The sequence below is a fragment of the Scyliorhinus torazame genome, chromosome 3, assembly GCF_047496885.1.
Source record: "Scyliorhinus torazame isolate Kashiwa2021f chromosome 3, sScyTor2.1, whole genome shotgun sequence".
Lineage (NCBI taxonomy): Eukaryota > Metazoa > Chordata > Chondrichthyes > Carcharhiniformes > Scyliorhinidae > Scyliorhinus > Scyliorhinus torazame.
In genome coordinates, this window is record NC_092709.1 from 335,311,582 (window position 1) to 335,336,532 (window position 24,951).

A 24,951-nucleotide genomic window follows, 5' to 3' on the forward strand; every position below is an offset into this window, starting at 1 on the left:
ACAGTAGAACAAACTATGATGGGCAGCACGGTAGCACAGTGGGTAGCACTGTTGCTTCACAGCTCCATGGTCCCAGGTTTGATTCCCGGCTTGGGTCACTGTCTGTGAGGAGTCTGCATGTACTCTGTGTCTGTGTGTGTTTCCTCCGGGTGCTCCCACAAGTCCCGAAAGATGTGCTGTTAGGTAATTTGGACATTCTGAATTTTCCCTCTGTGTACCCGAACAGGAGCCGGAATGTGGCGACTTGGGGCTTTTCACAGTAACATCATTGCAATGTAAATGTAAGCCTTCTTGTGACAATAAAGATGATTTAAATTTAAAATCTACGCACGACTGCAGGATTTCAACCTCCAATTCATAGAAGTTTCAATTTACAAATGATTGTCAGGTAGCTTTTTAACCATAGATGTGTTTGGTGCAAGATAATTAGCAATTAAGGAGGCTATTTAGCCCAATGACCTAACTCTGTCACCCCTCAATCATAACATCTAACAAGGCTAGATAGGGTTTCTTCTTTCGAACAGAGAGGTTACGATTGATTCTGAGAGAGTTGTTTAAAACTATGAATGGCTTTCTGCACAAAATTTGGAAAAGAAAACACTTTTTCTTTTTTCTATTGATCAATGAGTCAGTAACTAGAGGCCATAAATTGAGTCATTAGCAAACGAACAAGGGAGGAGATTAGGTGATTTAAAAAAATTATTATGCAGTCCTAGATTGATTACTCGTCTCTGAATCCTCATGAATGTATTAATGTTCTTCTGAAGGTGAGACGCTCAAATTTACACTCAATCGTCTAAATGTAGCCTCAAGGATAGAAAAGCTTGGCTCAGCTCAGTCAAATGTCCTTGAGGTACATGTTAGTTCACATCAAGCTTGTGTTCACAGCAGCTTCACATTCAATGGATGCTCTCCATGATTCATCTGCTTGCCATCAGTTTCCGTGGGAGATCAATAAAATCTGATTTTCAAATAAATGGATCGTCACTGTGTGGCACCAACTGCATGCTGGGATAGCCTTGCAATCCCGTGCCCAAAATGGTGTCCCAACCAATCTGTACAAAGCAAAGATGTAAGCAGAATGCGACAGTGAGATGGAAACCAGGAAAATTTTTTTTTTTTTGAAAACAGGTTCTTTAAGTGAAAAAGAAAACATGAAAACAGATCGTTGAGGTTTAATCTTGGGATTCACTATGCTTTTTGTGGATTTCAAGTATGGTAAAATGCTACTTTAAATATTAAATTAATTTACCCAGCCAGGTAAAGGAAATTTAAGGGTGTGGTACGGTAACGGTTAGACTCCTCTCTGGATCAGCAATGCTGAGGTGTTTGGACTCGCGACCCAAGGAACATAACCAAACTTTCCGTGGCGGGGGGGTCTGGAGAATACTTTCCGCTTGCCTGGATAAGGTCAGCTTCAACAACACTCAAAAGGAGAAGTCTCGCTCGCCTGTGTGGTCGACTTCTGCTCCTATTTCTTTTGTTCAACACTATCCAGGAAAAAGCAAATGCTTGGTCAGCACCCTGGACTATTCACTCCCTCCACCAGCAATGCAGAATGGCAGCAGTGTGTACGATCGACAAGGCACAATGCAGCAACTTGCCAAGGCTCTACTGATGGCATCTTCCAAACCTGTGAGCTCGACCCTCTAGAAGGACAAGGGCAACAGCCACATGGGAACACCACACCTGGAAGTTCCCCTCCAAGCCACTCACCCATATATGGAAATATATCACTGTTCCTTCACTGTCATGGGATGAAAGTCCTGGAAGTCCCTTCCTTACAGCACTGTGGGTGTCCCTAAATCAGATGGCTTGAAGTAGTTCAAGAAGGTATCTGACCACTATCTGTACATGGAAAATTAGGGAGGGGCTATAAATTTCAATCCTGCCAGCAATGCTCAAAACCCATGAAAGTATTTAAAAAATTAAGACTTAAGTCACAATCGTCCATCCTTAAATTTATTTCTGTGATGGGATTTGAACTCACGATTTGAGGTTTCTTGTACGATAAGCACTAACCTATCAAACCTCTTGACTCATGCACCTTTACAGTTCACGGGCACAAGAAATCTGCAAAATCTAAGAAGCAGTAATTTTCCACCTCTCAGTGGAGACAGCGAGTGCCTACAGAATGTTTGACTGTGGTAGGCACCACGCCCAAAACCAATTGCATCCTCAAAGCAAAATCATTTTTGTGGGTGTCACTGGCATTTACTGGCCATTTCTTGTTGGCCTGAGGAAATTGGGAGTCACCTGAAGATCTAGACCAGGGCGGGGTTAGTGATCTGGGTTTTACGACTGTTTGTTGCTTTTACAAATTCCAACATGGTTGTTTTATCCGACCCACAAATGACCAGATTTAATGGACAGGAGTTCTGTTTTGGGGTCAGGACACTGATGTCTGGATGATTTTGCGTCCTAAACCAACATGGCGCGGAGATAATAGGTCCGACGTGAGGAGAAGCTTTTTCTCTCAGAGGGTGGTGGGCCTCTGGAAGGCAGTGGAAGCAGAGTCTTTGAGTATTTTTAAGGCAGAGCTGGATAGATTCTTGATTAACACACAGGATATAAGGTTATCGGGGATAGGCAGGAATGTGGGTTGAGTTTACAATCGGATCAGCCATGATCTTATCGAATGGCAGAGGAGACTCGAGGGGCTGAGTGGCCCACTCTTGCTCCTAATTTGTATGTAATACGGGGCGGGATTCTCCGGTCTCCCAGCTGCATGTTTCTCAGCAACAGGAGGTATCGCCCCGTTCGCTGGCAGCCACGTTCCCTGCTCCTGCTGCTGTCAATGGGATTTACCATTGAAGCCACCCCGAGTCGCTGGTAAACCCACGGGCGGGTGTGCGCTGCCGGTGGGACCAGAGAATCCCGGAATCCAGGTCCACAGATCACTGAAAGGGGCAACACAGGTGGAGAAGGAAGTCAAGAAGGCATACGGCATGCTTGCCTTCATTGGCCGGGGCATTGAGTATAAGAATTGGCAAGTCATGTTGCAGCTGTATAGAACCTTAGTTCGGCCATACTTGGAGTATAGTGTTCAATTCTGGTTGCCACACTACCAGAAGGATGTGGAGGCTTTAGAGAGGGTGCAGAAGAGATTTATCAGGATGATGCATGGTATGAAGGGCATTAGCTATGAGGAGCGGTTGAATAAACTCGGTTTGTTCTCACTGGAACGACGGAGGTTGAGGGGCGACCTGATAGAGGTCTACAAAATTATGAGGGGCATAGACAGAGTGGATAGCCAGAGGCTTTTTCCCAGGGTAGAGGGGTCAATTACTAGGGGGCATAGGTTTAAGGTGAGAGGGGCAAGGTTTTGAGTAGATGTACGAGGCAAGTTTTTTACACAGAGGCTAGTGGGTACCTGGAACGCGCTACCGGAGGAGGTGGTGGAAGTAGGGACGATAGTGACATTTAAGGGGCATCTTGACAAATACATGAATAGGATGGGAATAGAGGGATACGGACCCAGGAAGTGTAGAAGATTTTAGTTTAGACGGGCAGCATGGTCAGCACAGACTTGGAGGGCCGAAGAGCCTGTTCCTGTGCTGTACTTTTCTTTGTTCTTTGTTAATTCCAGCCATGACCTTTGTAGGATTGGCCAATTAATGGTCAGAGGGCGTGTGCACTGTGGGTGAACAAGACCCGGAAGCTGGAGGGTTGAACGAGAGCTCTCCCGCAGTGAGAAAGTTGTAGCTCGCCCAACCTTCTCGAGCTGTTCAAAGCAGCTCGTCCCTTTCACATTACTGCCCACTGTACGGCTGTCGGGCAGAATTGATCCCCTGCATCATACAAGCAGAATCACAGCCAATTAGTGCAGCCTGACTAGAATACCAGACAGTTCAAGCAGGCTTGCTGGGGATCGGAGCACAACCCCTTTATGCTCTGCTCGACAGCTTTTGCACTGAAAAAAACTTGATGAGTCAATGCTGGGGTCTTTCCTCTCTCAGTCAGTTCAATTCACTAACTTGTCGGGCTATGGCTGTGATGATGTGTAACTAAGCAAGGCAGTGAAACATTAAGGGAAAGGGCAAATCACTCAGATAAACAAACGCACTCACGGCCTCAATTCTGTCAGTCGTGCTGTGCCTCAAAAGGGGTTTCCTTCATCCCTTTCAGAGGTGATCATTTGGTTGAAAGCACAGTTTAGTGTCAAAATGCCCAATCATGTTCACTCCAATGGGGGGTTGAGCTCACTAACTGCTGGTTGGAGCCTTTGAAAACGCGGGTCAATACCTTTAAATTTGAACAGGTGGATAGCCGTAGGGAGCAAGGCTTTTTTTTTATGTGTAGAGCTGCTCTGTACAAATGTCAGACATACCAGAGGGAAGAAAAGATTAATTTTGACCTCCTCTCTGCAGTGATGACTCGCAGTCCAGCTGTAAGTGTGCACTGTGTCTGTAGTTTGAAATCAGCCAATTCATCTATCCTTGTCCAAGTGACAGATAATCAAAGCATCTTTGAAGCCCCTTCCCTTACCTGCTTTTAATATCCCGATGATCACAGTGAATTGCGTGGAGACCTTGAGATGCTGTTGCTCCTGGACACTGCACTAAGTTAACCACCAATATTAAACAGTTTATTTACATCGCGCTACTCTGGTCGCACCATCCTGGTCTCCTCCCTGCTCCTGACAATCATAAATAACGTGAAAAGGGGATTTGAAAGGAACTGACCATGAATGAAATGAGCTACTTGGTTGAAGCGCCTGATGCAAAAATAGCATCCATTTCTCATCAGGCCCCAGTCAGCATGATTCGCAAGTGCAGCTTCCTCATAACGTAACTCATTCTGATAAGTAAGCACAGCTCTACATTGTTCGAATAAGCTTGAGATCAATCTTGCTCTTTAAACATAAATCTCACACTTAATGGTCCCCAGGTGTTGGCAGGCCTGAAAATCCAATTTGATGGACGAGTATGGGGACGGCGCAAGAATAGAGACAAAGAGACACAGGGAGGAAGGCACAAAGCAAGAGGCAATAGAGAGAAAGGGAGAGAGAGAGAAGGAAAGAAGGAGTGAAATGTCAAAAAAGATAGGAAAGATCACAACAAGAGAAGAGAGGGAGCGAGAGATGGTTGAAATAATAATAAGAATCGCTTATTGTCACAAGTAGGCTTCAATGAAGTTACTGTGAAAAGCCTCTAGTCGCCACATTCCGTCGCCTGTTTGAACCCGCGCTGCTGGCCTTGTTCTGCTTTACAAGCCAGCAATTTAGCCCACTGTGCTAAACCAGCCCCTGGGTTTGTTTGTGGTTGTGGTTTGAAATGTTGTTTGGGAGGGAGGGTGATGGCTGGAGAGAAAGTCCAAGAGAGAAAAATACACATGGAACCAAAGAGAACACAGCATAAGGAGAGACACAGCAAACAAAGATGAGAAATGATACAGGAAGGTCAGATAGAGATAGAAAGATAGAGAAGTATAATCATGAGAGAGAATGTTTTAGAAGCAGCGGAGAGACAAACTTGCCATTCCTTAACGGATTTTCCAATCTCGAGATGTCCGAAAGCATTGTGCCACTTATGTGAAATGCTTTTGTCTCAGAAAATCGCCAGTCAATATTCACTGCCTGAAAGGGCGGTCGAGGCACAGAGCCTCATAACACTTAAGAAGCACTTAGAAGTGTATTTGCGATGCCAAGGCTTACACGGCTGGAAAATGGGACAAGAATACTTAGGTGGATGTTTTTGACCGGCGCAGACGCGATAAGCCAAAAGGCCTTTTCTGTACTGTCGACCTCGGTGACTCTATTTCTGCAAAGCAAGGTCCCACACACAAAAAAAGCAGTGTGATAATGACCAGACCATTTGGTCTCAGATGTCGGTTGAAGGATAAATGCGGATTCTTGCTCACGTTTGAAGTAATGCCTTGGAGGGGGTCATGTTGTGGCCACGTCAGATGTTTATCATCTTCTCCGAAAGACAACAGTGTAACGCTTCCCACCCGTCCCACCGTACTAGAACATACAGTGCAGAAGGAGGCCATTCGGCCCATCGAGTCTGCATTGACCCACTTAAGCCCTCACTTCCACTCTATCCCCGTAACCCAATAACCTCTCCGAACCTTTTTGGTTACTAAGGGCAATTTATCATGGCCAATCCACCTAACCTGCACGTCTTTGGACTGTGGGAGGAAACCCACGCATACATGAGGAGAACGTGCAGACTCCCACACAGACAGTGACCCAGCGGGGAATTGAACCTGGGACCCTGGCGCTGTGAAGCCACAGTGCTATCCACTTGTGGTACCCAACAGAGGAGTCAATTGAACCCAGGTCTCTATGGTGAGGTTGGAAACCTGCAGTCTTCTGATTCAGGGACAAGGCTTACACCAACAGAGGGGCATCCTCTGATCGCTGGAGGAATCAAGGGGAAATGTCCTGTTGTATTTCCCTCTGCCCCCCTCCTCCACCCAAGATACATCTTTTTTGACAGTGGAAGAAAGATGGGGAGAGGCACGCTCCATTTTTCAGCCATCTCAAATGTGTAAACCCGTCAATGAGTCCCTGGAAGAAAACATAAATAAGGCTTGGCATTGACGAATAAATGTGGTCTTTGAAGATTTGTATGGTACGAAAGCTTTTCAACATTATGATGGAACACTTGCAGGCTGTTAATAAGTGTTGCAGTCACACAGGGCTGATGAATTCTAGAATGACTTTGAACGGAAACGTCTGATAATCTACAATTCATATGAGCTGTCTGAATTTGCTGGTCGTGCAAAAACAATTTTAGCGGAAGCACATCTATCTATATTTTTTTATCCCTGTCTTGGCCACTTTGCCTTCAAGCTCAATATCTTCTGGGAAACAGTGGTAATGTAACTGGATTAGTAACCGAAAGGCAATGGCTAATTCCATAGCTTGCGGCAGCTGGCAGAATTTAAATTCAATGAATTTATAAATTCAGTTGACGAATAAAAGCCTTCCTGGAATTGAAAGCTAGTCTCGGCAATGGTTCCATAAAACTATCATCAATTACTGTTTAAAAATTAATGCCATTTCAGGAAGAAAGTATTCCGTTCTTACCTGGTCTCGGCCTACATGTGACTCCAGACCCACAGCAATGTGGTTGACTCTTAAATGCCCTCTGAAATGGCCCAGCAAGCCACTCAGTTGTACCAAACTGCCATAAGAAATTTAAAAGGTGAATAAAACTAGACGGACCAGCTGGCATCAACTGAGGGCGCGATCGTCCCAAAAGGGAACAAAGTCCCCGAGAGAGTGCGTTTAGCCACATATCTCACGGTACTCGCAGTGCTGAGAAACACATAGCTATTCAACGCGACGCGTATTGTATAAAGGGTCTGAACGGGGAACGTGCAGCCGAGGCTGCACATAGCCCCGTTTTTTACATGGGAGACGCCGCTCGCCAGAACTCCCCAGTCTACCGAGAGGCCTCAAAAGAATACACAATCTCCCCCCAGCCTGAACGTAATGTGGGGCAACCAGGTGGCACTGCCAGATTGCTAGGTTGGCACTGCTAGGGTACCCAGATGGCACCAGAAGTGCCAAGCCACCAGCCTGCCCAAAGGGCATGCAGCTAGGGACCTCCCATCCCCTTGGAGACTCCCATGAGTGCTGTTCCGTTCAGACCCCGTTTGAGGGTACCAGTGCCAAACGCCGCACACCCGAGGTCTCTGAGATGAGGGGGTTGAATCTCAAAGCCTCAGGTACTTTGGGAATCTGCACATTAGAGTGAGGCTTCCTGCCTCGCTCTAATACGCAGATTTGCCAAAACGCAATCCCGCCCATTGTGGTTGGGATTCACCTCGCAACGTCTTGTGAGATCGTGTTAATCTCGCAAGCCGTTGCGAGCAGGGTAGACCCCAGGAGCGGGATCTGCCAGCTTTCAATGGCCACGCTGCACAGTAGTGAGTTGGTTTCCCGGTGCAGCTTGGCCGTAGGATCATGCCCACAGGCACCCAAAATGATATCTAAATACACCTAGCTTTGCAAAATCCTTTTCACTAACATCTGGGTCCTTGTGCCATAATTGGGAGAGCTGCCCCACAGTCTAGTCAAATCTGACATAGTTAACACAGAGTATCATACCTTACAATGTCAGCCGCCATCACCATTCCTGGGTATGTAGTGTTCCACCGGCAATGGCGACGGGCACAGTGGTATAGAGTCAGGAGGGATTGCCCAGAGAGTCCTCAACATTGACTCTGGATCCATTGAATTCTCATGGCATCAGGAATAACGTGGGCAAGGAAACCTCCTGCTGGTTACCACTGACTGCCCTGCCTCAGCTGATAATACTCCTCAATGTTGAACAACACTTTGGGGAGGGACTGAGGGTAGCAAGTAGATGGGTTGAGGCCTTGGCAGACACGGGTAATATTAATGGAGTGCATGTACAGTTGGTTTTGGTGATGGTGTGGATACATGGCCGAAAGCTTAGTTGAAGGCCAAATAGGACACGAAGATCGCAAAACGTCTGGTTCTGCCTCCGACAGTCCCCTGCAGCAGGGAGCAGGGGGATCTGAATCCAGAGGCTTGCGAATAGAGTATGTGAGACAGGGACTGAAAACCATGGCTTCGGCCTTCCAAATATTTAGCTGGTGGAAACCTTTGCTCAGTGAATGCAGATCCAACGCAGAAGACCTTTGTTCTGGTGGCAGATAAGGGTACACTGATCTCTGGTAATTGGAAGGACACAGCGATAAAAAAAGTAGATACAACGTGAAAAGTGCCATTCGGCCCACCAGCTGGCATTCATTCTCCACTTTATTCTAATCACATTTACCCACTCTGTTCAGGCCATTGATACACATTGACTGCATGAGAGCCAGGAGCCTGCAGTTGATGGGGTGATAGTGAACTAAAGAAACACCTTAAAACATTCCAGCTACACTGTTCAATTGCATCTGCCTTCATGGTATTCCTTCCCTCTGACTTCTTTTCTTTCGTCTGTGTGTTTCTGCTTTGCAATCATTTTTCTTTCCTTGTGTATTGCTGAAAATGGCATTTTGTCAAGGCTTTTTGTCTTGCACCTGTCTGGACAATCGCAAGAATACCAGTGTCAGGGGAAACAACACGGGTGATCCTGCGATTAACCTGAGAGTGCACTCTTGTCCAGATTGTCCACTCTTGCCCACTGTCTTGATTCAGACACTACGAGAGCCCGCTTGGTTGAGTAATATCGAGAGCAAGGCGATAAGCTTCAATAGATTGTGTTTTTTCAACTATACTCAAATTCTGTACTTCCAGTTACAACTATTTTCTTTCCTGCGTCCCCCTGCCCTGAAGGTTCAATTCCGTCAACCAATGGTCAAAGTCAGTGTTCTTCAGCAGTAAAAAGGTGTTGGGCATCAGCAACTTCCCCTTCCCACCACCAAGCCCATTCCCCTCCTCATTACCTGCTTGCGCCTGATGGTTTTATTGCATTCATGCAGGTGCAGGTCTGTGCCTTTGGAGAGCAGCGTTTCTGCAGCGATACTCTTCGCTCTCAGAAGTTCCACCGAAAGCCACATCATTGCCTGCCCCATTCCGAAGACTGCATGAACATGGCCTATTGGCCCAAAGTTACAGCCTCATCCTACCGACCCACTGAAATTGCCTTTATTGGCCAAGCTCAGAAGCTTCAGTGACAGATTGAAAGACCCGGCGGGAAAAAAGACTTGCTGCTGTAGAACTTACACGAATGAGTTCTAAACAGATTTGGTCGTACTGCCGAACATTTGGGAGTGAGCAGCACTCAAAATGCTTCCACCAGAAGAAGCAACTTGCTTCAAGGTGAATTGCTCTTTTTCAGTCAATTTGTCAGTCAGGTATTCTCTTTGGTTCCACTTCCAATTTTACAAACTGCCCTTTCCCTCCGTCATTTCTTCCCATCCATTGACTTTCTCTCAAATGTTTTTGAACAATCAGACAGGGAACTATGCAGTGCACACAGCAGCTCAGTACAGTGGCCAGTAACAAAGTTCAACCTGAGGGAACCGGTGCCTGGAATCTTTTATAAAATAGAATCACAGGAGACATTTAAGGGGCATCTTGACCAATACATGAACAAGATGGGAATAGAGGGATACGGACCCAGGAAGTGTAGAAGATTTTAGTTTAGACGGGCAGCATGGTTGACACGGGCTTGCAGGGCCGAAGGGCCTGTTCCTTTGTTCTTTGAGAGGAACACAGAAGGAGGCCATTCAGCCACTGTCCACCATGAACTGAATCATAGGTTCAGGTGGATATGGTCAATTTAAGGCTGAGGTCTTAAGTGAATGAAGCTTGGCACTGCCCGCTTTGCAGCAACTACTAATCAGCTTTTCCTGGTATCCCGGCCAGCATTCCTGCTTCAACTTGAGCTTGGACGATTGATGGGTGACCTGATCAAGGTGTTTAAAATGTTACAAGGATTGAAAAGGGTAGATGGAGCAAAATAACTTTCTCTGGCTGAGGCATCAGGAAAGAGGTGGCACAATCTTAAAACTTGGAGCTCGGCCATTCAGGAGAGGAATCAGGAGCACATTTTCCCAAAAAGTATTGTGGAAAACTGTGACTCCTTCTCTCTCCCCCACAAAAGGCGGTGGATGCTGAGGGTGGTCAGCGAAGTATTTCCAGCTAATTTATTTTTCCGTTGGGTAAGGGTATCAAAGGATCATGGATCAAAGTCAGGTAAACGGAGAGGAGGTCATTACCAGGCATGGTCTCAATGAATGTCGCAGAACGGGCTCGAGGGGCTGGACGTACCTTTGTTGCTATGAGAGGAACGAACGTGACTGAGACCCATCCAATCCAGATTGTCCACTCTTGCCCACTGTCTTGATTCAGACACGACGAGAGCCCGCTTGGTTGAGTAATATCGAGAGTCAGTGCCAAAGAGAATGGGCCACTTATGGGTACAGCTCACTCAGTTCCACCGTTCCGCATTTAAGATCAAAGCAAGTTCAGTCTACTTCTGGTCGTTTGGTTTCATTCTGTGAACAAACAATTGCGGAATGCCGAGGCTTTCTGTAAAAACCTTGCCGTACTTTGTGGGGAACCATTCAAACCCCGTACACCCACTTCCTCACCCGGTAAAAATAGCAAGTCAGCACGCCCACGCTACCCCTCCTGATACTCCTTATGCATGTGCGCACACCTAAGCCTCCGATACATTTTGAAAACTATTCACCTTTGAAGTATAAACACCATTCCGCCATGATAATCTCAAGCTTTTCAGAAGGGGATCAGCCTCTCGAGAACAGAAGAGGTCAGAATGCCTTTGACTATCACCTTGAGGTATCGGGCACGGGCTGCGGGGTTGGGGGCGTGCAGGGGCAAGACAGAAAGGACACTGAGATATTACCTCGAAAGAAGTACCATAGGAAAATGTTTTTGAAGAGGAGGATTGCAATAAGAAGAGCCTTTACTGAGTATTCTGCTGGAAGTAGCCACAGAGGCTCCAGATTTAACACATCTGGCCAGACCTCTCCAATCCCTCATGCTGGCAGGATCTTCCGCTCCTACCAATGTGAGCGGAGGTTTCATTGGCTCGCCGCACCCCCCCCCCCCCCCCCCCCCCCACCCCGCACACACACACACGGGGGCCTGGAAAATTCCAGTAATTCTGCTGGCCATCCTGTTGCTAAAAAAAGAAGCCTAAGTGAAGGCCGGGGGCCTCTCCTGTAAGACACCACCATGAGTAGGAGGGAAGACCCGGAAAGTCAAGACACAGTGATTAGCTAGGCTGGGATTTTAACTGTTTGTAGATGCTAGGAAGAAAGTAGCAACCAGATGAACCAGAGTAAGGCGATACACCAGGTATCCATCCGGCTTTACTATCACTCGGCGGCCGGTTTAGCTCAATTGGCTGGACAGCTGGTTTGTGATGCAGAGCGAGGCCAACAACGCCAATTCCCGTATCGGCTGAGGTTATTCACGAAGACCCCCTGCCCCCTCAACCTCGCCCCTCGCCTGAGGTGTGATGACCCTCAGGTTAAACCACCACCAGTCAGCTCTTCCCTTAAAATGGGAAAGCAGCCTATGGCCATCTGGGAATATGGCAACTTTACTTTTTACTTCCTCATTTGAACATAGGTGCACCCTGCGGCCTCACGCTATGGAGCTCCGCCCCAGAGCCCAGAGAAGAGCATGAATAATCATTCTATGAATGAATTGCAGAGATGGATGACAAAGGAAGATAAACCTAACCAATAAAAAGTGGCAAATTCTGTTGACTAACAAAGAGTGGTATTGAGAAGAGCTATGAAAAATCTTGAAAGATGAGAACAGTGCTTCCATATTGAGAGGGGACAATATTTAATCAGAAAAAAAAAGATGGCTAATTCCAAGGTGTCTACTAATTCTGCTTTACAATTGCTCACTGGCTGGTGTAAAAAGGTTCATCCCTGTGATGACTTGCCTCCCTTCCTTTCTCTTCTGTTTCCCTTACACGTGAAGAAGCACCATGTGTCCAATTGACTGTCTCTCCCCGTAATGGTAGAAATGAGGAATTTGATCATGCCTCGGAATTGCGGGGACCATCCACAGGGATTAGGGCCTTACATCTTTGAGATCACTCCATGAGTCACAAAGGGTTTCATTGATGGATTGAGCCTTTGTGAGCGCAATGGTTCATTTAACATTTCTTTAAACAACCCACTGAGAAATTTGACGTGAAGGGATTTGTCAGTGAATAAGAATGCGGAGTAATTTCAGTCACACAACAATAGGCTCGTTCAATGTTCCCTCTTAACTTACTTCACCTTCTGCTCTTCAGTTTGGGTGGTGACTTGCAATACAGAGCTTTGACTCTTCAACCCAGCTCAATTAAATGACAAATCGGAGTAAATTGTACAAGAAGAAACAAATGTGCTGGACGCAATTAGAGTCCATTGACCTTCATTGTCAATTTCCCAACTCGACTTATTGAAATCATAAAAGGAAAACCCCAACCCTGATTGAGAAGGAGGAACCTGAATACCTATCTAGTACAACTTCTAATCATTGTTCCTTATGGATCTAAATGATGTTTATTTTGATCCAAAAAAAGCATTTGATGATCTCTCTCTCACTTTCCCCTTTCAATCTTGCTGACTCTATAGATATATTTAGTAGCAATGTTAAACAATTAGATTTAATCTTTGAAATATAGCATTCTTAAATTACACCCTGTAAATATGTAGAATACTTTTTTGCATTTTTTTTTTGTTCCTCCGTTGTGGCAATATTTCTAAAAATACAAAAGCTGGTGTTCAGGAAACAGTCACCTCATGGAAACAATTGGCTTCTGTTGTCAGACAAGAAGTCCCCAAACAGGAAGTGGTCAAAAAGGAAACAGGAAGTTGACTCCATGTTGACTTTTCCCTGGCGAATTCAGTCTGTAAGTGGTAAGTTCCAGGGTTCATAAGAACCAAAAACATTTCCTTTTAGATTTTTTTGGTTCGGTCCTGGCGGGCTGCCTGGGTATCGGTGATTCTTCCTGCTTGCTAGGAGTGCCAGGCTGTGAACTCTGACCTATGTCTGCTTCCATGGAGCTCAGGACCCGATGAAATCTGCCTTCCTGCTGCCTGAAATCGTGCTCCACACTGTGAACAAAAGTTTAAAAAAAACGAAGTTATTTATTTTATGCATCTTCTCTGTAGTCCAGGAGATTGGCATGTCTCCTATTACAAGTTGTTCTTCATAGAATCATGGAATCTTACAGCTCTGGAGGAGGCTCTTTGGACCACTGTGCTATCTACTTAGCCCTCCTCTGCCACTCTTTACCAAATGCTTTGAACTTTTTCTTTTACAAGTAGTTATTCAATTTTCTATAAAAAGTTCCTATTGAACTTGCTTCTGTTGCTCTTTTAAGCATTACATTCCCAATCATAACATCAGTTCACTGTGTAAAAAGAATTTCCTCACCACCCACGGTTCTTTTGCTAATTATCTTAAATCTCTGCCCTCTGGTTTACAACCCCCTTGGCAAAGGAATAATTTCTCCCCGTCTACTCCATCAAAAGCTCTCATAATTTTGAACACACCATTAAATTTCCACTTAACCTTCTCTGCTCTGAGAACAATCCTAGTTTTTCCGAGTCTCTCTACACAACTGAAGTCCCTCATCCCCGGTAACATTCTAGACAAACCCTCTTCATCCTCGCTAAGATCTTGACTTCCTTCCGAAAGGCTGGCGACTTATATCAGTTTGACAGAAAGGCCTAGTCAGTGATTCATAAACTCAGAAAGATTTAGGGTGACTTCCCTGATTATGTATAGTGTCTCAGTTATAAGCCAAAGATCCATCAAGTTTTAACTGCTTGGCAAACTTGATCTCTTACCATTAAAAAGAATCGCCCAGGGTTTCACTTCCCAGTTGCTACCCAATGATTTCAGCTGGGAAAATGTGCATGAATGACTGTATATGCAGTGGGTAAGGAGAAGCCCTGATTGAATTAGCCTCCCTTTAATAGTCCAGCACCCCTCACCGTCTTGCTCACATGGAAGAGTACCCACATGGCTTTTGTGCTGGTTGAACTAAGTCCCACGACGTTTCATGGGAGGAGATAACACACTGACGATGGAAAGTTAGCAATAAATTCTCAAGTAAAATTCAGTTGCCCAACTACAGAAAAACCGAGGATACACCCGAGTGGGGAGAAATACCCTTTTTGTCTGCGTAACATCTGAAATAATTGCCCCATACCTCAAGAGTGTTGCGCCAAATTTGTAAATCCCCCTCTTGCAACCTAATGTCAAGAATCCTTGAGCCGGTCTGCTCAAAATCAACTTTATGGGTGGAAAACAGAGCTAGTACTTTCTTGAAAGATTTGAGTGTCAGAGACATGAGGAAAATCTTGCATTGTGTCACAGCGACATGAGAGAAGTGGATCTGATAATGAAGCTATACATTCTGACACCCACGGAACATAGAGTACATAGAATCACAAAGATGTGCTATCATTTCAGAGCAGGAGTTTTATTTATTTATTTATTTTTTAAATATAGAGTACCCAATTCATTTTTTTCCAATTAAGGGGCAATTTTAGTGTGGCCAATCCACCTAGCCTGCACATCTTTGGGTTGTGGGGGTGAAACCCACACAGACACGGGGAGAATGTGCAAACTCCACACTGGCAGTGACCCAGGGCCGAGATTCGAACCCGGGTCCTCAGTGCCGTAGGCAGCAATGCTAACCACTGTACCACAGTGCTGCCCGCCAGGAGTTTTATTTTAATTACCCTTGAGCATGGCAGTGATAGAATTATCAGGTAAGCTAGTGCCTTTCCAAATGGGTGCTTGTCGTTTGTCTGCAAGGGACTGGAGCCGATTGTGAGAATTAGTCATAGCAAATCCTGTTGAATTTTAAAATTCAGGCCACGATTGGAAAAGTAATCTAAATGGTGGACTAGGCTGGTAGTCATCTGTAGAAACCTCTGAGTCCGTACCCTCTCTTGGCCTATATTTGCGTGATAGTGACCAGGCATGAAATATCCATGCACGGCTGAAGGATCTAACCCAACACATTACTTGCAACAAAATCTGCAAAAACAGATTGATGGTCTATATTGACGTTTATGCTTCTTGTCACCATACCAATATATTTTGCTATTCTTTTCAACCCCCATTTACATATCCATTATTCATGAAGGTTATTAATGGAGACCTCGCCTTCTCAACCTTTCCCTCATCTGAAGTATGGTGATCTTCAGGTTAAATCACTGCCAGCCAGCTCTCCCCCTCAAAGGGGAAAGCAGCCTATTGTCATCTGGGACTATGGCGACTTTATTTTTTACTTGTTCAACTTTCTCTTAAATGCATCTATGCTATTCAGCTCAACAGATCCGTGTGGTAGTGAGTCTCACTCTCTGCTATCGACATTTCCCCTAAATTCCTTATTGAATTTATATTCGTGGCTTCTCGTTGTGATCAAGTTGAAACATATGTCCATGTTTATCAAAGCCCTTGGCAATTTTGAAGACCTCCATACGTCACCCCTTCAGCCTTTCCAAATGAAGGAAAAATGTCACTCCCTCTATTGGTTCATCAAGACAGTGATTGTTCAATATCCAACCATGGCTTCAGAAATCAGGAAGGTCACAGTGCCAATGCCCAGTCAGTTACCTGACTGGGAGGTGGGGGAAGATAGGGAGAAGACTTGGGTTGCTGCAAATGGCTTTGACATCCTTGGGGCAGGAAGGGCAAAGATCAACCAAAGTTGCTATTCTTAATAAATATCAAACAGAAAAAAAATAATTTGCATTCATGTAGCACTTTTCATGACCTCAGGACTAAAGTGCTAATTGACCAGAAGGAAACAGCAGACCTGAGGATTGGGAGCAGATTAGAATTCAGCAAAGGAGGACAAAGAGATTGATTAAGAAGGGGAAAAATAGCTTGCAGGGAACATAAAAACTGACTGCAAAAGCTTCTATAGAAGCTTTGGGCAGCACGGTAGCACAAGTGGATAGCACTGTGGCTTCACAGCGCCAGGGTCCTAGGTTCGATTTCCCCGCTGGGTCACTGTCTGTGCGGAGTCTGCACGTTCTCCCTGTGTCTGCGTGGGTTTCCTCCGGATGCTCCGGTTTCCTCCCACAGTCCAAAGACGTGCAGGTTTGGTGGCTTGGCCATGATAAATTGCCTTTAGCGACCAAAAAGGTTAGCGGGGTTATTGTGTTATGGGGATAGGGTGGAAGTGAGGGCTTAAGTGGGTCGGTGCAGACCCGATGCCGAATGGCCTCCTTCTGCACTGTATGTTCTAAAAAAAAAAGTGAAGAGAAAAAGATTGGTGAAGACAAATGTAGGTCCCTTACAGTCATAAGCAAGGGAATTTATAGTGGGGAACAACAAAATGGTTCACCAACTAAATACATACTGTGGTTCTGTCTTCACAAAGAAGGACACAAATAACATACCAGAAATGTTGGGGAACACAGGGTTTAGTGAGACGGAGGAATTGAAGGAACCAGTATTAATAGGGAAATGGTATTGGGGACATTATTGGGATTGAAGGCTGATAAGCCCCCAGGGCCTGATAAACCACATCACAGAGTACTTACAGAAGCGGCCTGAGAAATAATGGATACATTGGTGGTCATCTTCCAAGACTCTATAGACTCTGAAACAGTTCCTATGGTTTAGAAGGTAGCTAATGTAACCCCATTATTTTAAAAAGGAGGGAGGGAGAAAATAAGAATTATAAAGCAGTCAGCCTGACGTTGGTAGTGGGGAAAATGCTAGAGGCCACTGTAAAAGATTTACTAGCAGAGCACTTGGAAACTGGCAGGATCAGACAGAGGCAACATGGATTTACAAAAGGGAAATCATGTGTGACAAATGTACTGGAATTCTTCAAGGATATAACTAGTCGAGTTCATAATGAGGAGCCAATGATTGTGGTTTATTTGGACTTTAAGGCTTTCAACCCACAGTCCAAAGACATGCAGGTTAGGTGGATTGGCCATGATAAATTGCCCTCAGTGACCAAAAAGGTTGGGAGAGGTTATTGGGTTGCGGGGATAGGGTGGAGTTGAGGGCTTGAGTGGGTCGATGCGGACTCAGTGGCCGAATGGCCTCCTTCTGCACTGTGTGTTCTATGTTCTAATGTGTTTTGGACAAGTTGAGTGAGTGGGCAAATTCATGGCAGATGCAGTAGAATTTGGATAAATGTGAGGTTATCCATTTTGGTAGCAAAAACAGGAAGGCAAGTTATTATCTGAATGGAGAGAGATTGAGAGAGGAAATTGTGCACCGAGACCTGGGTGTCCATGTATACCAGTCGCAGAAAGTAAGCATGCAGGTGTAGTAGGTAGTGAAGAAGGCAAATGGTATATTGGCCTTCATAGCCAGAAGATTCAAGTACAGGGGTAGGTATATCTTGTTGCAGTTACACAGGGTATTGGTGAGACCACACCTGGAATGCTGTGTGCAGTTTTGGTCTCCTTATCTGAGGATGTTCTTGCTATGCTGGGAGTGCAGAGAAGATTTACCAGACTGACTCCTGGGATGGTGGGACAGACAGGAGGAGAGATTGAGTTGGTTAGGATTATGTGCACTGGAGTTCAGAAGAATGAAAGGGGATCTCATAGAAACCTATAAAATTCTATCAGGACTAGACAGGGTAGATGCAGGAAGGATGTTCCTGATGGCGAGGAAGTCCCAAACCAGGGGTCACAGTCTAGGGATACAGGGTAGGACTGAGATTAGGAGAAATTCCTTCACCCAGAGAGTGGTTGGCCTGTGGAATTCTCTGCCACAGTTGAGGCCAAAAGTTTTCAAGAAGAAATTAGATATCCCTTGGGGCTAAAGGGATCAAAGTATATGGGGGGGGGAAAGAGGAAATAGTTTGCTGAGTTTGATGATCAGCCATGATCCTCGTGAATGGTGGAGCAGACTCAAAGGGCTGAATGGACTCCCCTTGTTCCTGTTTTCTATGTTTCTATGAAGCTAATCACAGAATTTTTTACAGTGCAGAAGGAGGCCATTCTGCCCATCGAAGCTGCACCAGCCCTTGGAAAGAGCACCCTACCAAAGCCCACACCCTATCCCCACACTTCCACCCTATCCCCGTAACCCCACATTACCTCTTTTGGACTCTTAGGGGCAATTTAGCACAGTCAATCCACCTACCCCTGCACATCACTGGACTGTGGGAGGAAACCGGAGCACCCAGAGGAAACCCATGCAGATATGGGGAGAACATGCAGACGGCGCACAGACAGTGACCCAAGCCAGGAATCGAACCTGGGACCCTGGCGCTGTGAAGCCATTGTGCTAACCATTCTGCTACCGTGCTGCCCACGATATATGTGCACCAAAAGAAAAGAGAAGGGAATCAGAGGAACAGAAATAGCTTTTCACATAATGGCTTGGTGATTGAGTGTGGTCACACAGGCTGAATTTTAAGGCAGAGTTACTCTGCCAAAATTTGTTGAGACCAACAATTCAACCCGTGCCTCACTGGAGGTCTGGATTCTGGAATGTTGAGATTCCAACGCCGAGAATCTCAATTGGCCATGATAAATTTCCCCTTAGTGTCCAAGGATGTGCAGGTTAGTTGGGGTTATGGGATTACGGGAATAGGTTGGCCGATTGAACCTAGGTAGCGTGCTCTTTTAGAGCGTCAGTGGAGACTCGATAGGCTGAATGGTCTCCTTCTGCACTGTAGGGATACTGTGGATTCTCCGTTCAGATCTCAGATTGTGTTTTGTCTTGTCTTTTGAAGTTTTACACTATCCTTCTCATGGTGCACAACACATTTTTTAATCCGCAAATTTTGAAATTGTGCCCTGCGCAGCAAGGTCTCGGTCATTAGTATATATCAGGATGAGCAGAGGTCCAAACACTAACTCTGAGGATCTGCACTATAAGTCGGTCTGAGAAACAACTGTTAACTATACTCCTCATTTACTGTCACCCAGCAAATTTCATGCCCATGTTGCTACTGTCCCCTTTAATCCATGAGCTGCAATGTTGCTTACAGCTCTATTGTGCGGCACATTATCAAATGCCCATTGGAAGTCCACACTAACCTCTTTGGCAGCATTACCCTCATCAATTCTTTCTGTTATCTCATCAAAAACTCCAGCAAATTAGTTACATTTGGTTTACCCTTAATATGTCCATCCTGGCTTTCCTAAATTAATCTGCATTTGCCACATGACTACTAATTTTGCCCCAAATTATTGTTTCTAGCAGTTTTCCCACCACTGAGGTTAAATGGATTGGCCTGTGGCTGGGCTCTGTCCGGCTAGTCTCACTCTAATATGCAGTTCCCTGAGGTAACCAAGGGGTTGGGATCTATCCTCTTCACCTTGGAGACTTTGGACGAGCGGCACTTGTGAGGGTCTCCCAGGGAATTGGAGGCCCCCAGGTACATGCCCGCTGGGCAGGGTGGTACCTTGGCAATATTGGTACCACCTTGGCACTGCCAAGGTACCCAGGTGGCAATGCCACCTGGCAGGGACATGCCTGGTGGTGCCCAAAGCAGGTATGGGGAGGTGCAGGGGGGGTGCGTGCAGGGAACCGCTGCACAATAAGATGGGGCTTAGTTGGGGGGCTTCGGGAGTCATGACAGGGCTCGAGAAATCAGGATGCCATATAAAAATGGCATCCCGATCTCTACCTGCACTGAGGATTTCGGCGAGTGAGGCTCCTCAGTGCAGGAAACTGGACTAAGTACGGCCTCGACCGCACATTCCCTGCTGTTGCCCCATATCTAACCGGAACCATGTTACATAGTGTTATGTTTCTCAATGCTGCAAGTACCGGGAAACAGGCGGGTAAACGCACTCACCATAGGACATTTGGTTTGATCGCGTCCAGTATTCTTGGATGCATACCATCCAGTCCTGGTGCCTTATCAACTTCAAATACAGACAGACTGTCCAATATTTTTTGTTTTCATTTTAAACCCTTCAAGTGTCTGCGATACTCCTCTTTCACCATAACCTGGGCTGCCAGTATTCACTTTATACCTCAGCCATGTCTCAATGTGCAAATCTCCCTTTCAGTGCCTCATCAGCCTGACTCCTCCTCTTGGCACCCTTTTACTATTTAATAATAATAATCTTTTATTGTCACAAGTATGAAGTTACTGTGAAAAGCCCATAGTCATCACATTCCGGCGCCTGTTCGGGGAGGCCGGTACGGGAATTGAACCCGCCGTGCTGGCCTTGTTCTGCACTACAAACCAGCTGCCTAGCCCACTGAGCTGAACCGGCCCATAGAAGATTTTTTGATTCGCTTTTAAGTTCGCTGCCAATCTCTTCTCATACTCTCTCTTTGCACCTCTGCTTTGCTTTTCAGGTCCCCTCTGAACTTTTTATATTTGGCTTGGTTCTCAATCGTGTTATCCACCTGGCATTTGTCATAAGTACATTGTTTTCTGCTGCATCTTAATCAGTACCACTTTCAGCTACTAGAGTGCTCACTGTAACATTTTGAGAATCTTAATTCAGTTTGAATAAAAATATTTGAGTTAACAGGTCAGAGTAATTATGATGCTTTCAAACTGTCATGAAAACCCAGTTGGTTTATTTAATGTTCAGTATTGAAGGAAACCTACACTTCTCTTTCTGGACTAAAAGTGACTGTACAAAAACACCAATGTGGCTGACGCTTAGCTGTCATCTGAAGTGGCCCAGACAAGCATTACGTTTATCAAAGTTGCTACAATGAATTGATTGCAATGCTTTAAGAAGGAGACCCACCACCTTCTCAGGGCAGGAACAGGTGGCCAATAAGTGCCATTCTTACCAGCCAAGCTCATAACCCGAAAATGAATTGCTGAAGCAAATTATCATTCTTCTTATTATGCTCTCTGCATTCCACAAACGTTTTTTATTTAATAAATCAGTCTGCTGTCACAATGAATTTCGGGCAATAAGTTTTCACTGGTAAAATGCAGAATTGCATTTTGCTCACAGCACATTTAAAGGAGTTTGCAGTTTTTTTTCTCCTGCGTGAACTATCAATGTGTTTATTTTAATGCCATATCAAAATACAGGAGCTGCAGCTTAATTGGCAAGCATTTAGAAAAAATTGTTTTGCCTGAATTGTTATTGAATTGAATATGCGATGGGTCCTTTCAGGCATCCAAGAGGAGGAGACTGTTTTAATGTCCAATATCATTTTCTTCATTCTCCTGGCTTTGCGGCCACTTCAGTTCAACTTCGGCCAATCACTTTCAGCGACTTACTGTTGCCTCATTCCCCCCAAATGTTTCAGATCGTGAATTCCAGCCGGGATTCCATGTTTACGAAGGTGGCTGAGGGTGGAAAGGAGGGTTCCCTGGATTGTAATCCCTCACACAGACTAGAAAGACCCTGAGTTCAATTTTCCAATCCACGTCCAGTTAATATGAGAATATATTTTACAAGGTGGCGCTCCTGACAAAGAGCATTGCACGCATGGATTGCTTAACAGGGATTTGTGGAGTACAGGCCTTCCCGAAACCTACCCGGTCTCTTTGCAAATCTGTCCCTGCATGTTGACTCGATGAAAAGTGACCACGCTTCAAAAGTGATTGTAAATTGCTTTGGGACATCCTGAGGTTGTTAAAGGTGCTATATGAATGCATGTCTTCCGTTTTAGGAGCATAGGATTTAGGAGCAGGAGAAGGCCATTCCTCCCTTTGAGATGCTCTGAAATCCAATAAGATCACGGCTGATCGGGTTGAGTTCGCCACTTTCTTCTCTGCTCCCCCACAACCGATCCCTTGTCTATCGAACATTTATCTAACTCAGCCTTGAATAAATTCAATTACCCATCCTCCATTACATTCAGGAGAAGTGAATTCCGCAGACTAATGACCCACTGAGAGAAAGAAAATCTCCTCATCTCCATCTTAAATGGGAGACCTCTTATTCTCAAACTGTGTTCCCTCGTTCTAGTCTCCTCCACCTGATGAGATCACCATCTCGTTGTTTTACTTTTCACACATCCCAGCTGAAACCTGGACTCCTATCTTGAGCCCTGGAATCACATGTCCAATGTCAGTGGACTCAGAATTCAGAGGCCCAAGCTAATGCTCTGGGTTCAAATCCCAAAATGGCAGCTGGTGGAATTTAAATTCAATGAATAAAAAAGCCTGGATTCGAAAACTGATATACCATCAATTCACTGCGAGACTATGAGAACGAGTGAACATAAGGCTTTATTATCCAGGAACTTGCCTGCCGGTGCCTGCTGTACAAATGAGCGCCGCCCACAGGTGGCAGGTCTATATATCGCCCGGGGGGGGGGGGGGGCGGAGCCAGAGGTGGAGCCCACCAGGGTTCTAGTACAATACCTGGAAGTAGATCGTATTACCATTTCCTAGCCATAGGTCACAGTACTATACAAACAGCTCATATTCAGGTGAATACATTCACCACAAAAACTAATCTCGATAATGGCGACCATGAAACTATCATCGATTGTTGCAAACAGCCATCTGGTTCACTAATGTCCTTTCGGGATGGAAATCTGCTGTCCTTACCTGGTCTGGCCTACATTGTGACTCCAGGCTCTTAAGTGTGCTCTGAAATGGCCGAGCAAGCCATTGAATTCAAGGTGCAATCAGGGATAGGCATCAAATGCTGCCCCGGCCAGCGAAGCCCACATCCCATGAAAGAATAATAAATAGTACATGAAAAATAAAAAATCATTCTGACTGATCCCCAGAATCCCATTGTTCTTAACTGATACCTTGACTCCCATTGTGACTTATTCCCAAATTCCTATTTTGATCAGTCCCATGGCCTTCCACCCTGCCTGATTTCTGGACCTAGCCCTAGCCCAGTCGGTGAGCTAATTGTTTTATTCCTTCACAGAATGTGTGGCCAGCTTGCTGCTGGCAAGCTATCTTCTCGAAAGTGCCCCATCATCCTTGTTGGGCCGTACAGCTTTTCATGAAGGATTAGCACGGCGTGACGTGCTCGCCTTTTATTCTCAAGCTGCTAAAGTCAGAAATGTTAAGACAGTGCTGACATTGCAGACGGCCCATGGGAAAATGAAATCCAACCAATCCTATATCCCTGACCACAGTGTAGACGCACCAGACATAGGACCTCCTTCACCATTGATTATCAGCATCTTTCAATGTTAACGTTGGGATAAAGCAGCCCTCTCTTTCCCCCTCCCCATAAATGTCAATAAATAAATCTTTATAAATTTCTAAAGCAAGAGTATAAAAGCTCAACTGCATGCAATGCGCTGCTTATTAAAAGCTGATTCCTGTCGTCTCTGAGCCGTGTACATTTTGCATGCCTCGCAGCCAAGATCTTTGGAACCTGTGTAATCTCATTTATTTTTATGTGCAATAAAGTGGAAAATAGCTGGAACATTATTTGAAAGAGCTGATAGACGAGGTTAGATGTTATTAAAAGAAATTAAAAATTGATTTCTGCCAAATGTGCAGGCAGTAGCGATTTCATGGATTTTTAACTTTAATATTCCTGTGATTTAATAATCCTAATATATAAGAGGGTTTTTTTTTTAAAAGAGAAAGCAGAGAAGCCTGTTTTTTTTTGTCAATGGTGTGCAGGGATTATTTACAGTCAAACCATGACCATTACACAGACATTCCTGCTCCTTCAGTGATGGGGTTGAATAGTATTAGATGAGGAGCATACAAGATGCACCATTAATCCTCTGCACTTTAGTAATTGACTCATAATCCAATTGGATCTGCAAAATCCCAGCATGGATCATCTGCAATCTTCCTATCCACCCTTACCTTCTTTAATATTAAAATTCGCCAGTGCAATTGCCATCACACAAGCTCCTCGACTTGCCATCTCCTTTCATAATCGCACTTTGAGTCCATGTCAGCCTAATGATGGACTTCCACCAGCTAAAATTGCACCGCCTGCCAGAACAGATTAGGCTTTCTGCTGTTAACCCTGCGAGGATTATCCTATGCGGCAGGGCATTGATTTGCCATGTTACCTGCTGTCAAGAGGCACAAAAGGCAGTTTGTTGGACTTTGCCATGTCAATATTTCTGTGTCTAAATATTTGATTATCCCTTTGACATCCCTGATGTAACAAGACGAGACTGACTGCTCTTGACATCAAGGCAATATTGGACAGAGAGTGACATGAAAGAGAGCTTGTAAAAATGGAGTAAATGGGAAATAGGGGCAAAAGCTTTGCATTGGCTAGAATCATACCGAGGACAAAGGAAAATGGTTACAATTACAGGAGGCCATTTGTCTCTTCTGCAGCACATCACTGTATGAATTCCTTAGGATACTGTCACAACTATCTTCAAAAAGAGAGAACCCAATCAATTCCTTTTTACTTTCAATGGTATTCCCATCACTGCATCCCTCACCGGGAGTCACCACTGACCATAAATTTAATCGGGTCAGTCATATGAATACTGAAGTTACGAGGACAGGTTAGAGACTGGAAATTCTGTGGCAAAAAAACTTACCTTTTGACTCCCCAAAGCCAGTCCACCAAGACTTAAGTCAGGACAGCAATGGATTGCTCTCCACTTTTCTGGATGAGTCCAGTTTCAATAATGCTCAAGAAGGTCAACACTAT

At 45.1% G+C, this 24,951-nt stretch overlaps 2 protein-coding genes across 7 annotated transcripts in view; one reads left to right on the forward strand and one right to left on the reverse strand.

Moving 5' to 3' along the window:
- LOC140409300 (dedicator of cytokinesis protein 2-like) overlaps positions 1–24,951 on the forward strand; it is a 1,572,852-nt gene that overhangs the window by 639,535 nt on the left and 908,366 nt on the right. The window lies entirely within an intron of this gene.
- The window catches only part of LOC140409301 (INSYN2B protein-like), a 275,422-nt gene that overhangs the window by 116,729 nt on the left and 133,742 nt on the right, over positions 1–24,951 (reverse strand). For 2 of the 6 annotated variants that reach the window (XM_072497687.1, XM_072497686.1), the window contains exon 4: positions 12,237–13,521. The exons of the other annotated variants lie outside the window; for them this stretch is intronic. In XM_072497687.1, coding sequence (XP_072353788.1) covers positions 13,338–13,521 — 184 coding nt within the window. In that variant the 3' untranslated portion in view covers positions 12,237–13,337. Of the gene's footprint in view, positions 1–12,236; positions 13,522–24,951 lie in introns of those variants that run through there. 6 annotated transcript variants of the gene reach the window in all.